The following is a 13,488-nucleotide window of genomic DNA, read 5'->3' on the forward strand; positions in this document are numbered from 1 at the left end:
TAATGAACCACAAATAGTAAAGGAGGACGTGCAAGCCATATGCTCTCTAAATTAAGAGAAGAGTTTTGCATACCTGAGACAGCCTGGGAGCTCGTTGGTCTGTAGATACTCTTGAAGGTTCTTGACTTATTTATGAGGAGAAAAACACAACTTGTGCATTTACATCACATACCTGCCTGTTTTCAAGGAAGGCCCAAAGGCAAGTGCTTTCATTTCAGTCAGCATGCAAAGAAAGCTTATATGAGATCTCAAGATTGATTTTGCAAAACAGAGATTCTTGAATATAAGGAATGGATTATTGTAGAAATTTTTAAAGGAAAGATAATGGGCAACTAGGTATGAGCAGCCTGGTTCTATGTAGCAGATTTTAATCTGTAATGTAAATCCATCAAGCAAAGAAAAAACAGTGTTGCTACAAATCAGTCAACTCCATTATGTTGCTTCAAAACTGGGGGTTGAAAAGCCCAATAGCAGACCTGGCAAATTATGTATTGCTACCTCTAGAATTAGAGCAGAGAAATCACACCTAACAAGTCTTGTTTTGAATGGACCCTGAAATATTCTGCATTCTTACATGCAAGCCTCATTTGAACTTTGGGAATACCTGAAGATGAATTAGAGCAGTATAGAAACAAAACTGTAACTTAAATTAATCTGTGCTTCAGGAAATACCTTCATAGATCACACTTGTCTCTACAATATTCCATTTCACAAACTCTTTCGCTATTCTTTCCCTTGGTCACTTGTCAGCAATTTTCCATTCACCGATCCTTTCCCTCTCACTTTATCACAAGTGCTCTTCAAAACAAACCAAAAAACCAACAGTGAAGCTGCAGATGCATTTCTTAATGTGAAAGGAAATTGGTCTGTTTATCAAATTAAAAATGCCAGTCCACTTACAGCAATATAAAGCAGAGCCAGAAGTTGTTACAATGTCCTTCAAGCAGGTGTGCTGCGCTTGTTTTAATGAAAAAAATGCAAATTGGTTTAACCCCCAGGATGAAGTAAGGAGATTTTTTCCCCCTTTCCTTACTGGGGACAAAAGTTTTTTTTTTTTCCTCTTGAAAATAACACTAAATAAAATTTGAACTTAGATTCTAGCAGGCTCCTAGACCTTTAGAAAGAAAAGGAAACAACAGAAGATTTTAGGAGGTGCTGAAACATGTTTTGAAGTTTTATTACAAAAATATATTTGCAAACATACAAAATTTTGGATGAAAAATGCTCATTCTTAAACATTTATGCAATAACTTAACTGCAAACATATATAGGTGCTATAAAATCCATACCATACCAAAAACATTAAAGATGCAGTATCTACATTTGTTGACTTACAATTATTCCGGTTTCCAGAAATCTCTCCTGAAGTCCCCCTTCCCCATGGCCTTCATTTTGAAAGAACATGCAAAAAGGGATACAACTGGTGCATCCACAGAAGTGATAAAACAAACAAAAAAAAATTACTAAAAGCACATAATATACATTAAAAAAAAAAAAACAAAAAAAACCCTTTAACTAACCATATGCCCATACACTGAATAGACAGGAATAAACACACCACCAAATTAGAGATGCTGCAATTTTTCCTACTTGAAGTGAAAGGAAGATATTGCATCTTAACATTTTTGTAACGTTGCCAGACAAAACTGAGGTGATACATATTGCACACATTCCTCCTGTTAAGATATGCTGTACAAAGCAACCCAAATACCTGGCAAAATGTGGCTGACTTGTTTTTAGAAACAAGAAGTCTCAAATTGAAGTTTGTTTTCAATAGTATTTCAAAATTTGTATCAGCGACTACATGTGGCGTAATGGGTTTCAGAAATAAACCAAAAGGAAGCAAAATTAGAAATACAAGCAAAAATGAGAGCCAGCAAATGTTTAAATATATTGAGGACTTACACACAGAATGAAACAGTTTATATGAAATTAAGATGAATCACTCAAAAGTTTAACTTAATTCAATCATTCTGCAAGTCTGGTTTAATTTGGAAAGATACACGGCTTCTAAGTTAATAGCTGTTAGGCACCTTTCATACAAACTTTGTGTTAATGACAGCAGATACAGAATAATTACAAAACTGAGAATTTTGATTTTCCTGAACAAGCAGTTGCAGTTTTAAACTGTCTTTGATTAAGTTTGAGCTTCGTTGATTCTTGTTTCTTTGTTATTTATTTGTTATTTTTTTTTCTTTTCATGTGAATCAAAAACCACATACTTAGTTTTGAAAACTGAAAGAGTATCAGTTCAGACTACACCTCCAAATTATTTGCATTATCCAATAGGAAAAAATCTCATTGAACCAGTATTTTTTTTAAGTCACTTGAAAAAGGTGACAGTAATTTGCTGTGATGACCCACAGTAACTTGTTACATACTAGTTATATCCCTACATGTGGATAACACAAATCAAGCACTTGGACAAGTTGGCAATCTTAAACTCATGCAAAAAAGTTGAAATAATTGGGACAAAAGTTGTTAAATAATACAGTCCACATTTAACAAAAATAATTCATGTTACACTGTCATTGAGCTGGTGATTTACAATGCAACTTCTTATTGAAGAGGCTTATCTGCTAAATGCACTATCATCATGAACTTGTCATACATCTGTGGTGTGCTGGATGACATCTAGATTGGTTCCAGTGTCTGTTGGCTACATGTAGAGAGGCTGAACACCTGAACATTTGTTCTAAGATGAACAGGTTTGCTTGTGGTAAAAACGCCTGCCTAGTAACTCCAACTTTATTTCTCTTTCCATTCATTTTGAAAGTCAGAGAAGAAAAAGGAAACCAGTCATGTATTGCTACTAGTATACCATAAAACAAAGCAAAATAAGGATCTGCCAACTGCTTGTGAGGGTCAGTGGACAGCTGGAAACATGTTAAGGATATTCAAAGTAGAGTCAAACTCTCAGAACAGCATTGCTATTCTAAACAGTATTACTTTTGTCAACTGTATATGACTGAACAATTCAAAACACAACTCCTTCCGATGGTTTCTACAGATCTTTGGATATGAATGTATTTAGCAAACAGTACCAATCTGCACTATCGGCTTCGTATACTTCTGTTCTTGCAAATTTTTATCAAATCTTCCTTTGAAGAAACTGGAAGCTGTCCATAAGAAGAAATTATAGACTTCATTTTTCCTAAATCCAGATAAAAAGCATCTCTATTTGGTATTGGTTATCCATTTTAGTTCAGAGGAACTGCTCATTGGTTTGTCCATTTTAGCACAACTTTTACTAAAACCCAACAAAAAAAAAATAGTTTAAACCTTGGATGTAATTGTTTATGTGCATACACAAAATTACAGCTCTAGAATTTATGTAGGAAGTGTCACTCTTTCTTAACAAGGCTGAGTTTATATTGCTGAATTCAAATGCTACCATTAAAGCCAATGTATTTCTTGACAAATGTGCATGTTAGCATCTTTCCCTGAATCATGCACATTTTTCTAACAAAATACTATATATTTTAACTGGGAAATTTGGAATCAAAAGGCTGAGAAGAGCTTTTCAGAAGGCAGGTAGTGCTACACAAAATATATTTTCCACTAAAAAAGCTATGAAAAAAACTAAAATAGATCAAATACATAAAAATGTAAATATCGGTTGTATCTAAAACATACCAATGTGTGAACAAGTCACAGTTAAAGCTCAGTTACTAGTTTCCAATGAAATAACTATGCAACTTGACTACCTCAACATCCACTAATCCTTAGGATATATATACACACACATACATACATATATGCTGTAAGGAGCCAAACAAATTTTTTTCTTCATATTTCAATAGTGCTTGAGAGAAAAGAAAGAAGCAGTGCATCATAACTCACTACAGATTATCTTTTTACTCAATGAACAAGAACTTTTCTACTGGAACAGCATCCTTTAAAACTACTATTGCTGGAGAAAGTTGGGACCTTAAATCTTATTAATTACCTTTACATGCCTTTAAGAAATAAACACAAGCCATGGGTAAACCAACACAGCAGTATAAGAAACTATAATCAGAAATGTTCTGATTTCAAATGGGAAAGTATCCAGTTAAATTCATGTTAATGGTGAATTACTAAATCATATTTAAGAAGTGATAACATTTTAACTAAACTTCAAATTATGACATACACTAACAATGTGGGGAGGGGGCACCAGAAGAAAAGCACAGAGTTGTTCCCCATCTGCATAGTTTCCAACACTGCAGTTTCAAGGCAACTGAGGAATGAAAGCCAACTATTACATGATCCTTCAGTAAGCTAAAAGGGTAACAAAGTGTTTAAACTGCATCAAACACTGCTGAACAGGAAGACAGTCTTGAAGTGGTCTCCTAATTATAAATTTTAAACAAGAGAATTTCAACATGCAACTCTGTTGCCTTAAGAAGAAAAACAAATACAATCACTGAGGATTTTGCATATTTCAAACGTCGCCTCTTCAGAGTTAATAGCTTTACTTAATTGGATGCCTTTTTAATGTTGATCATACAGAAGCAAATAAGATTAATAGAATATTTAAAAGATGAATTTACATGCATTAGCTACAGACTGTCGGTGTATTGAGTAAATCACTCTTTTAAATCTTTTGTTAAAGATTTAGCTCCAAAGGTCTGGATTCCAGATCTGTTCCTTCCCCACACCTGTCAACTTAAGCACAAGACATTTCGACCTCCTTTTCCTTAGTCTTTCAAACTGCAACTAGATTCCCACAACTGAATTTTGTTCTGGTATGGTGTAGTGTACTGTACTATGTATTTGCTGGTCTAAATTATATTGAGTCTGTAAATCCTTGAACAGTAAATACAGCTAGGAATGACAGCCAGAGCAAACATTTGCACATTCACTTAATGCTAATGGGAGAGCTCAAATGCAACTTAAGTTCCCTCCCACTTAAACCAAAGGTTTGCTGGTGATGATCACAGTGAAAACCTAGATCATGTCTGAGAACATTATTTTCATAAGTATTTAAGGAATAGTCTTTCCTAACAGATTCAAATTCAGGACATTGAAAACTAAATATTCTTTTACAAAAATATTAGTTTTATAGATGAGGCATAATTGTTTCTAAAATTGATATATTTTGAGTAGATTTATCTTCGATTATAGCTTAATGTTATCTGTATTCTTGGTTAGGACTTGCAAGTAGACTTCATGAATAGTGCTGAGGAAATGAGAATCGTTCTGCAGGAAAAAAAAAATACAACACATTAGAAACATTAGTAAAAAGATGCAAAAAAAGTTTAAAGTCATTTAAGATGTTCACAAGGATTCCTTACAATGCTATTATCTAGACTTGAGTGAACTAGCAGTGTACTTACTCAGCAGGCAACAACTCCTGGGCAACATACAGACTGAACCATGAAGCTACTAAGTCAGCTAAGGAGATCACTAAGAATACTGGATGCTCAAGCAAACAAAACACGAGGTCATTTAGTCAACCATGGCCACATAAGTACACTTCCCTTCAGAGCCCAAACTTTAGCCTTTGACACAGAATTCCATCCTGTGCACAGGCTCCCCACTAAAGTTTGCCTGAGTGTAATGTTTTTTTTCCCTGTTAAAGCAGTCTGAAAGAGACACAAGAATTCTCATGTCAAAGCATAACTGAGAAGTGATTTTTTTTACAATAGTTAGACATGTTTCTTGAGTCCAATTTCTTCAAACAATGAGCTTACAAAACTGGGATCTTATCAGCTGGTTTGAAGATGTAATATTCTTTTCACAAGATCTGCACAGCAAATTTGGTATCCTACTTGGTGTGCTTTGCAAATACTTTCATGCTGCAACTATGCCTATTTTGTTCCTACTCAGATAGGCACCTATCTAAAGAGAAAACTGCAGACAAATATTCCAATCGGCTCCACAACAAGGTTCTTCAGACCACTGGGCAAAAATCAGCGTGCTGTGTCTCCAATAAGAATAAGACTTCTGATAGTTGCAAGAAAGGCAATCTAGTTTCAGTCTTTACAGGGCAAAACATATACAACAATACACAAAGAAGGTTATTCAAAAGGGAACAACATAAATCAGGCAACCTGATTAGTTAATAATGGGATCTGGTAATGGCTCTTTTCAATCCTAACAACTTTAGTGCTGGGAAGATACTGGTTTTTTGTCTTCAGACTTGCATTTTCCATGAGTTAAAAAAGAAGAGCTTGTCATTTATGGCAACTTCACCATGACATTAGAGGTCAAACTGATGTCAGTGCATGGCTGCTCTCAACATCATAGTCAATTCAACTGCAATTTTTAGTTTCTAGCAATAGCAGAACTTGGCAATCTGGACTTCAAAGATATCTACTGCAGTTAAAGATTAGGAACAATCCTAGGCAGCTGTAAATGGGAAAACTTTCCTTAGAAAAGCAGGGAACACTCAGTAAGACACACCCAAAACCCCCACCCCTGTAACAGGATTTCTATTACTAACTTTTTCCTCACTTGTCCACAAAATCATATGGATGTAAAGAACACATCCAATGCACAGCTCTTTCTTTCAAAGTCCTCCATCTTGCAAAAGAAAAGGAGCAAGCTGTGCCATGCTATACATACAATGTGGAGTTGTCCACCCCTTCCAACAGAAAGGGATAACTCTGAAACATTTCAGTAGAAAAGGAGTTAAAAGGGTACAGAATTTCTCCATGCTGGCTACTGAGCTCGGAACCCCATCCCTCCCGAAGTAAGCTTTGTAAAGACAGGACCTTTATTAGATGTATCAGTGCTTCTTGAAGCTGAGACCTACTAAGAACAGTAGGAGGTATAGTCTGAACTTCTGTTGTTCCAAGTGTTAAAGGTGAAGAAGAATTGACTTTATTCTCCACTTCAGTGGCTTTTGTAGCTGATTGCTGAAAAACACTAGGAGACAAGAGGACTGAAGATGTTACTGTAGTTGTTGCTGTAACAAACTGTGGAGCTGCAACCTGCAAATGAAACCCAGAAAAATCAGTAAGCACCATGTCCAGTAGAAACAAACACTGGAGAGATGAGCATAAGAGAAAATTATAGCCATTATTATTCAGTCAGATATCACAGAATAGCTGTTCTTAATGAAAAAGTATCTATCTAGATTAGTATCAACAACAATTCTCATTTTAAAAGTTGAGGAAGGTAATAGTCCTCAGTACTCTTGCATGCAGACTTCTTCTTCCTCATGTGGTTACTTCCAGAATCTTTGAAATACAAGTAGAATAAAGGATGAGCTTCTCACCGAGGTAATCAAAGGAGCCTGTAGTTGGTTTACAAATTATTATTTTCCTTAGGAATTTACAGAAAGGCTGAGACTAACTCCTGTTCTGCTTCTACGGTCTCCAGTAAAAGTGACTGATGAACTGTAAGAACAGCATTAGAGTACACTGAAATTTTAAGGAGAGGGGACAAGAATATTTTGAGAACCATCTCTCCTCCTCATTCTTCCAGAGGAACATGTCCATTTCATTACAGAAATCTACACATTGGCTTTTTACCACTTTTCCTTTTGAACATAAATTGCAAATGTAAAGGAATATATTTGCATAAAGTGGATGTGACTAGACATCAGCTTTCAGCAACCCTGACATCTCCCAGTAATTCCAATTATTACTCAGTATGATAATTCACATCTTGTTCAGCTTTCAGAAAGAGTACATGGTGAAAAAAAAGAAATAAAAGAAACAAGCCAATCTCGCTCAAACAAAGCAAGAGTAAACATGATATAGAAAGGCTTTTGATACATCAGCAGAAACAACTCCCCTTGGTTAATCAAAAATATTTAAAAGAAAAACACACTGCAAAGCCATCTCAAGCTAATGCATACCTAACAACAGCAGAACTAGCAAATTCATTTTGTCATAGTCAAAACTGTGAAGACTTGCAATGTGAGACATCAGCTGAAGACAACCATGTTTAAATCAATAAATGCAGTTTACCACACAACACGCACAAGTTTCTTAAATAAAAGCATTTAATGTGGATTTAAAAAGAAATAGGTCATTATTTATTAACTGTGTAAGTAATACAGACTGTAAGGCCTGTCTTAGAGCAGGCCAGCAGCTAAAACAGCACGACCAATTTTACTGCTCTCACAGTCAGATCTGGGCATGCTACTAAGGACTGGTTTTGTTGTGCAAGTTGGACAAGAATGAGGCTATTTAACAGATTTGAAAAAAAGAGAGAGTGGGTAAAGGAAAGGTATACTTAAATCACAGGTGTTATTCTCAAAAGGCAGTTAAAAGCAATTCTTGAAAATCTGACTAGTACCATTTTTTTTTTTAACTGCAACCTGAAATTACATATTTACATTGATCTGAACAGTTATCTGAAGGCAATTCCAATGACATTAAATCTGTATTTGGATGACTGAAACTTGCTATCAGGAAGTTTTGCAGTAGCAAATGCTTATTACAGTTTTCTTCCTCTATCTATTGTTGAGAAACGTTCGGTGGAGCGCTATGGGAAAATGACTCTTTGTTCACCAATATGGTTAGATGGTCAAATCCACTTTATTTCTGTGATGCAATGACTTATATGCACTTCTAGCAAGAGGTGTGCTCCACCAAGATTGGTTACAGTCAGAGGGTCCAGAGTTACATGCTAGTCGTGCATAGGTTAACTTATCACAACATTCTAAGGGTCAGCCTCCATCACCACCTACTCCAGCCCCTTTGGTTATCTAGTCTCTGCCCACTGCAGCTGTGTGTGGGGTGCTCAGCTGTTTACAGCTCGATTTCCTGAGCTAACTGGGATCCAAGGACGTTCCCAACAGGTTGCTCATGTTTATCAATTCTTGTGTGCTGTGCTAACAAGAATTTCTCTAACAATCTTCCTTTTCTTTTCACTTGGTATCTTTTCCATAAAACACAAGGTATCTCAAGGAAATGGGAAGACAGTAAGGCAAGGGTCGCACTTTATGCCTCTGAAATGCTTAAGGCTGGCTAATAGACTGTCCTGTAGTATTAGTATGGCCTGTAAGCAGTTCAAATGGTGCAAACTCAGTGCAAGACTGCAGATCCAAAAATGTAATTTCATTTCTGCATTAGCACCAACAGTAAGAGGCACCGTTCCACCAGAAAAAGAGTACTCTCTCAGAGCAGTCCATAGAAACTCCCCCTTGCTCATTACAGCTTGGTTCTGCTTTGTAGCAGCACTGGTCAGTGGGCAATGACTATCTGAGATAGTAACAGCTTATCACAGTTTTACACCTTCCCCTTTCTTTAAAAACACAAACCATTGACTAGCAGAGGTTCACTTACTTGACTTGCTTTAGACAAAGTCTTCGGCTGTGGAAATACTTCCGAGTCCTTGTTTTGTGGTACAGTCTAAATTAAAAAGAAAGCATAATTCACACATTAGCATCCAGAGCTCCATTCCCAATGGTTTTCTCTGTTTCTATGAAAGCATAAAAATGCAAATGTCAACAGGTTTTAGACATAATTAGTTTTGTAGAACTGATACAATCAATAAGAAGTTAGAAAAAGCAAAAAGATTAGGATTTATGTTTTTTGCTTTCAGCACTACACCAAACTTGTAAAGCCATAACAAATCACTTCTAACAAATGATCACTACCAAAAAAACCCCAAAAAACAACAAAGAACTGAACACTAAAACACTGGGAACAAGCCAAATGCTACAAGGTGAAGAGTTCAGTACCTTGTAATCAGTTTGCTTAGTTGCCAGGAAGGTTAAACTCAGTATTTTTTCCTCGGAGTTTTATCTAATCACCTCCACTAAACAAAATAAATCCTCACAAAAATCTCAAACCAACAAACAAGAAATACACCCCGTGACAAACAAACAAAAGCTGCATACAGCATATCCTGATAGAATTTCACAAGTATTTTATACCTTTACAAACAGAACCCAGATATTTCTTTAGTGATCTTTCAAGACTATAATATAATAAAATTCAAGTGTTATAAAATATTAGAAAACAGAATAAAAGGCATGTAGAAGAAGGTGCTTTAGTAAACTCTGTGGCATTCTTTGAAAGGCTTGTGACAGCCATTTAAAGTACCTCTTGGCAACACAGAACAAGCAGCCTCCCTTTGCAACAGACAGTACTTAACTGCAATGAACACTCAGGGAATTGATGGCCCTTAATGATGAGAATAAAAATAGCTTTATGAAGTGGTAACAAGCATAAGATCAAATTCTGAAAGTCCAATTACAGAAGAGTCAGGAAGCCTTTCGCTAGTTTGAGAGCATATTTGGACTACAGAGAATTCTGTCTAAAGAAAATATGTAAACACAATGTAAAACTGGCATATGAAGAGCTAATTCCCAAGGCTATTGAGCAGATGTTGAATAAAGGCATTCAAGGATAAACCCAGTCAGCTTTTCTAAATACTCAAAGATGTCAGAATCTAAACTCAAATCTGTACCAAGGTTTGATAGCACACAAACAAAAAGTACTGCTTGCAGTGTACACTTTTCAGTACCAGATTGCTAAGGGTGCTCAGTATTGTACTTGGACCTCCTCCTACCTCCACAAATGCATCAGTCCAAATATCTCCAAAAGCTGACTGTTATTAAAGTAATCATAGCATGTAGCAGACAGCCTTCTTGAAAATGTTCAACAGCAGCAAATGAGAAATAAGGTAATTGGAAAAACAGCACAGAAAGTGTAAGAAATGAGTGTACTTAAAGGCAAGTTGATAACTCTGAGGTCAGAAAATCAACACTTGAAAAATACAGAGTAGGACAAGTTACAGTCTGAAGAGTTTTTCATTGTCTCTCTGTTGTGAATAAATCATTGCTATATTCATAGCAAAGAGTAGTAGCTGACCCATACAGGGCTAAAAAAGATCATGCTGAAAACCCAGTGGCAAGCACTGGATGATAACTGACATTAAAAATTCATGTAGATGTAGCTGTAAGAAGGTTTGTTTGGTGTTCTTTATTCTTGCACTATCACTCTACCCAAGATGCAACCCTGGCTTAGCCTGAGTAAATGTAACTAAACTAATAAGAACAAAATGAAATCAACAGAAGTGCTTGGATAACCTCAGAGGTGAGAACCACAGAAAGTTGCTCCCTTTGAAGAAAAGATGAATCCAATAACCCAAACTCAATGTCTTTACTACTGAAGTAGCCAATTATACAGCGCAACACTAACTGAAACAAAATAATTTGTACCACAAAACCACACACATCAACTTTAAGGACTAGCAGTGACATTTTCACCCAGTCTCTTGAAACTAGTTTACTGCTTTGGCTTTATATTAAGGAACAGACAACACATTCTATTTCAGGAAATAAAAAGTTTAAGGGTAAGAGATACTATGAGAAAACAAACCAAGGTGGTCAATGAGACAAATCAGTTTATGATCCATTGTACTTTAAAAATAACTAACAAAACTCTTATGTAGCTCAGAGATATCCCCAGCAAAAGGGGGCAAAAACATCTGAAGCAAAATAACCAGAAATGAGAAACTGTTAATTTTGTACCATCAAAGAAGGTTCAGATTAGACTTCCAATGCATCAACTCTCATAGCACTGATCAGTCTGTAACCATCCATCCCTTCTCAGATCATCAGTTCTTAGCAGTATTTTTCTGACACAAGTACAGATGACTTCTCTAGGACTTAATCATTGCTTAACAGCAACAGCTTGAAAACCCTCCTCCTCTACACACGTCTGTCACTGATAGCAGATGCTAATGATATAAAACGAACGGAATTTGCTGTCTAAGTTAGCAATTCAGTCGATATCACACAGTGAAGTCCTTAATTACTTTAAAAAGGCAGCACATTTTCCAAGACAAGATACATGTAGTCTCTAAAACAATCTAAAGTTTCATGCATATTAAAAACCCATAGAATACCTGAAGGGGAGAGATTATCTTGCTGTTCAAGGTTGATGGCTTACTGTGAGATTCTTTGAAGCTTTCTGGTGTTGCAAGTTGGCCAATGGAGGCAGAGATGTTTGGCGTTAAGGAAGTCTTAGTGAGTGACTGCTGTTGCATTTGGTCATGCTGTGGGGTCAACCTGAGTTTCTGGAGAAGATCAACACTTGTATGGGATGTATTTGAACCAGTTCCTGTGTTTGTTGATGTCAAGGGTGCTATAAGCTGGCTTTGACCAGCCATTAGGTTTTGTGGAGCGTGGTTCACTTCCGATGGTGGCTGATTCACTAGTGGGGATATCTGCTTGGCAGCTTGCTGCATAACTTGCATTATGCTGTTTTGTTTTAGGCCAGGAAGCATCTGAACAGAGCCAGTTTCCACTGCTGAGGCTGAATTAAGAACAGGGCTTAAACGAACCGAATAGCTTGAAACATTTTTTATATCAGGCTGGGAGACTGACACTGGAGGTATTAGCATAGGTGTTAGACATTCCTGCCGAGTCAAAGGATTGGCACTGCTTTTAACGCTGGGACTTTCAGATTTCTCTAGGGATTGTTGCATTACTGTTGACTGGTCAAAGGAAAAAGGCAAGAGCAAATTGTGCTGCTCTCTGGCAGAGGTGTCCATCTGCAACTTCTCCAGTCTCTCTGGATTGGGATACGAAGCTGTAGGCTGTTCCTTTGGTACAGAGGTTCCAAAGAGTTCCTCCAAAGTCAGATGCTTCTGCCTTGACTGAAATGGCTAGAAAAAAAACCAAGTTTTAGTTTTCATTTTAGAAATTATGCCACTGTGCATCTCACACCATCTATTACAATTTCAAGAAAACAATGAAGTCAACTAGGCCAAATGCATTCAAAATATAGTTTGGATATCAAGTGTGCCATATTTACAGGAATTTTGAAATCAGTTTAATTTTCTATGAATGCTCTGTGTAGGCTTTTCCTCTACAGCCTTTTATGGGAAAACTGTGTGCCAATAGTTAAGAAGGGCGAAGGATATTGATTCTGTCATTAAGATGGCACCTGCCATTGCAAATCAGCTTTGGGAGCGTGGTGGTGGGGAAGAACATAGATGTTGAGCAAAATCCACACAGAATTTATAGATTTGGAAATAATTAAGTGGCCTAAAAGACAGGAGAGAAACAGAGAAACCTGAAGGGACAGAAGTGATCCAGCAATGCAAGCCTAGACAGTTCTCACCCAATGCAAAAGATGTTGCAATAGGTAGAAGCATCTGTATAAACTTGAGCATGTATATGTATTTCCATTAGTCTCTCCCAAAAACATACATCTACCCTACAGCATGGACATTGTAGGGAAAATTATTTTAGGGATATTGTTTTCTTAATATTTTGCAGAAGACATTTATAAATGTGTTTTCCTAAAGTGAAAAGAAACAGCTATTAATACTCTTAACCTCAAAATTTTTATTTGTTGGGTTTCGTCTCTTCTATGAAAAAGAATAAAAAAGAAAATAAATAAAAAAAAGAAGGTTGCACAGGACCACAAGTTACATAAACAGCTGCACTAAAATACAACATTCTGTTCAGAAGACCGAATGGCCTGCAGCATAATTCCAGCGTATTCAGATGGAGTGTCTAAAAGATGCTGTTTTACAATGACAACTACTGTACTGTGACATTGCTGTGCTAGCTCTAAATTTACTAGC

General features: G+C 36.5%; 1 protein-coding gene across 1 annotated transcript in view; it reads right to left on the reverse strand.

The window, feature by feature from the left end:
* Nucleotides 1-1,143: 1,143 nt before the first annotated feature.
* DCP1A (decapping mRNA 1A) overlaps nt 1,144-13,488 on the reverse strand; it is a 35,399-nt gene continuing 23,054 nt past the window's right edge. Inside the window, exons 7-10 of the mRNA XM_064156680.1 lie at nt 11,800-12,561; nt 9,228-9,293; nt 6,702-6,920; nt 1,144-5,184 (exon numbers count right to left, since the gene is read on the reverse strand). Of these exons, the coding sequence (XP_064012750.1) occupies nt 5,104-5,184; nt 6,702-6,920; nt 9,228-9,293; nt 11,800-12,561 (1,128 nt within the window). The 3' untranslated portion in view covers nt 1,144-5,103. The remainder of the gene's footprint in view (nt 5,185-6,701; nt 6,921-9,227; nt 9,294-11,799; nt 12,562-13,488) is intronic.

Source organism: Pogoniulus pusillus, chromosome 16, assembly GCF_015220805.1.
Source record: "Pogoniulus pusillus isolate bPogPus1 chromosome 16, bPogPus1.pri, whole genome shotgun sequence".
NCBI classification, from domain to species: Eukaryota; Metazoa; Chordata; class Aves; order Piciformes; family Lybiidae; genus Pogoniulus; species Pogoniulus pusillus.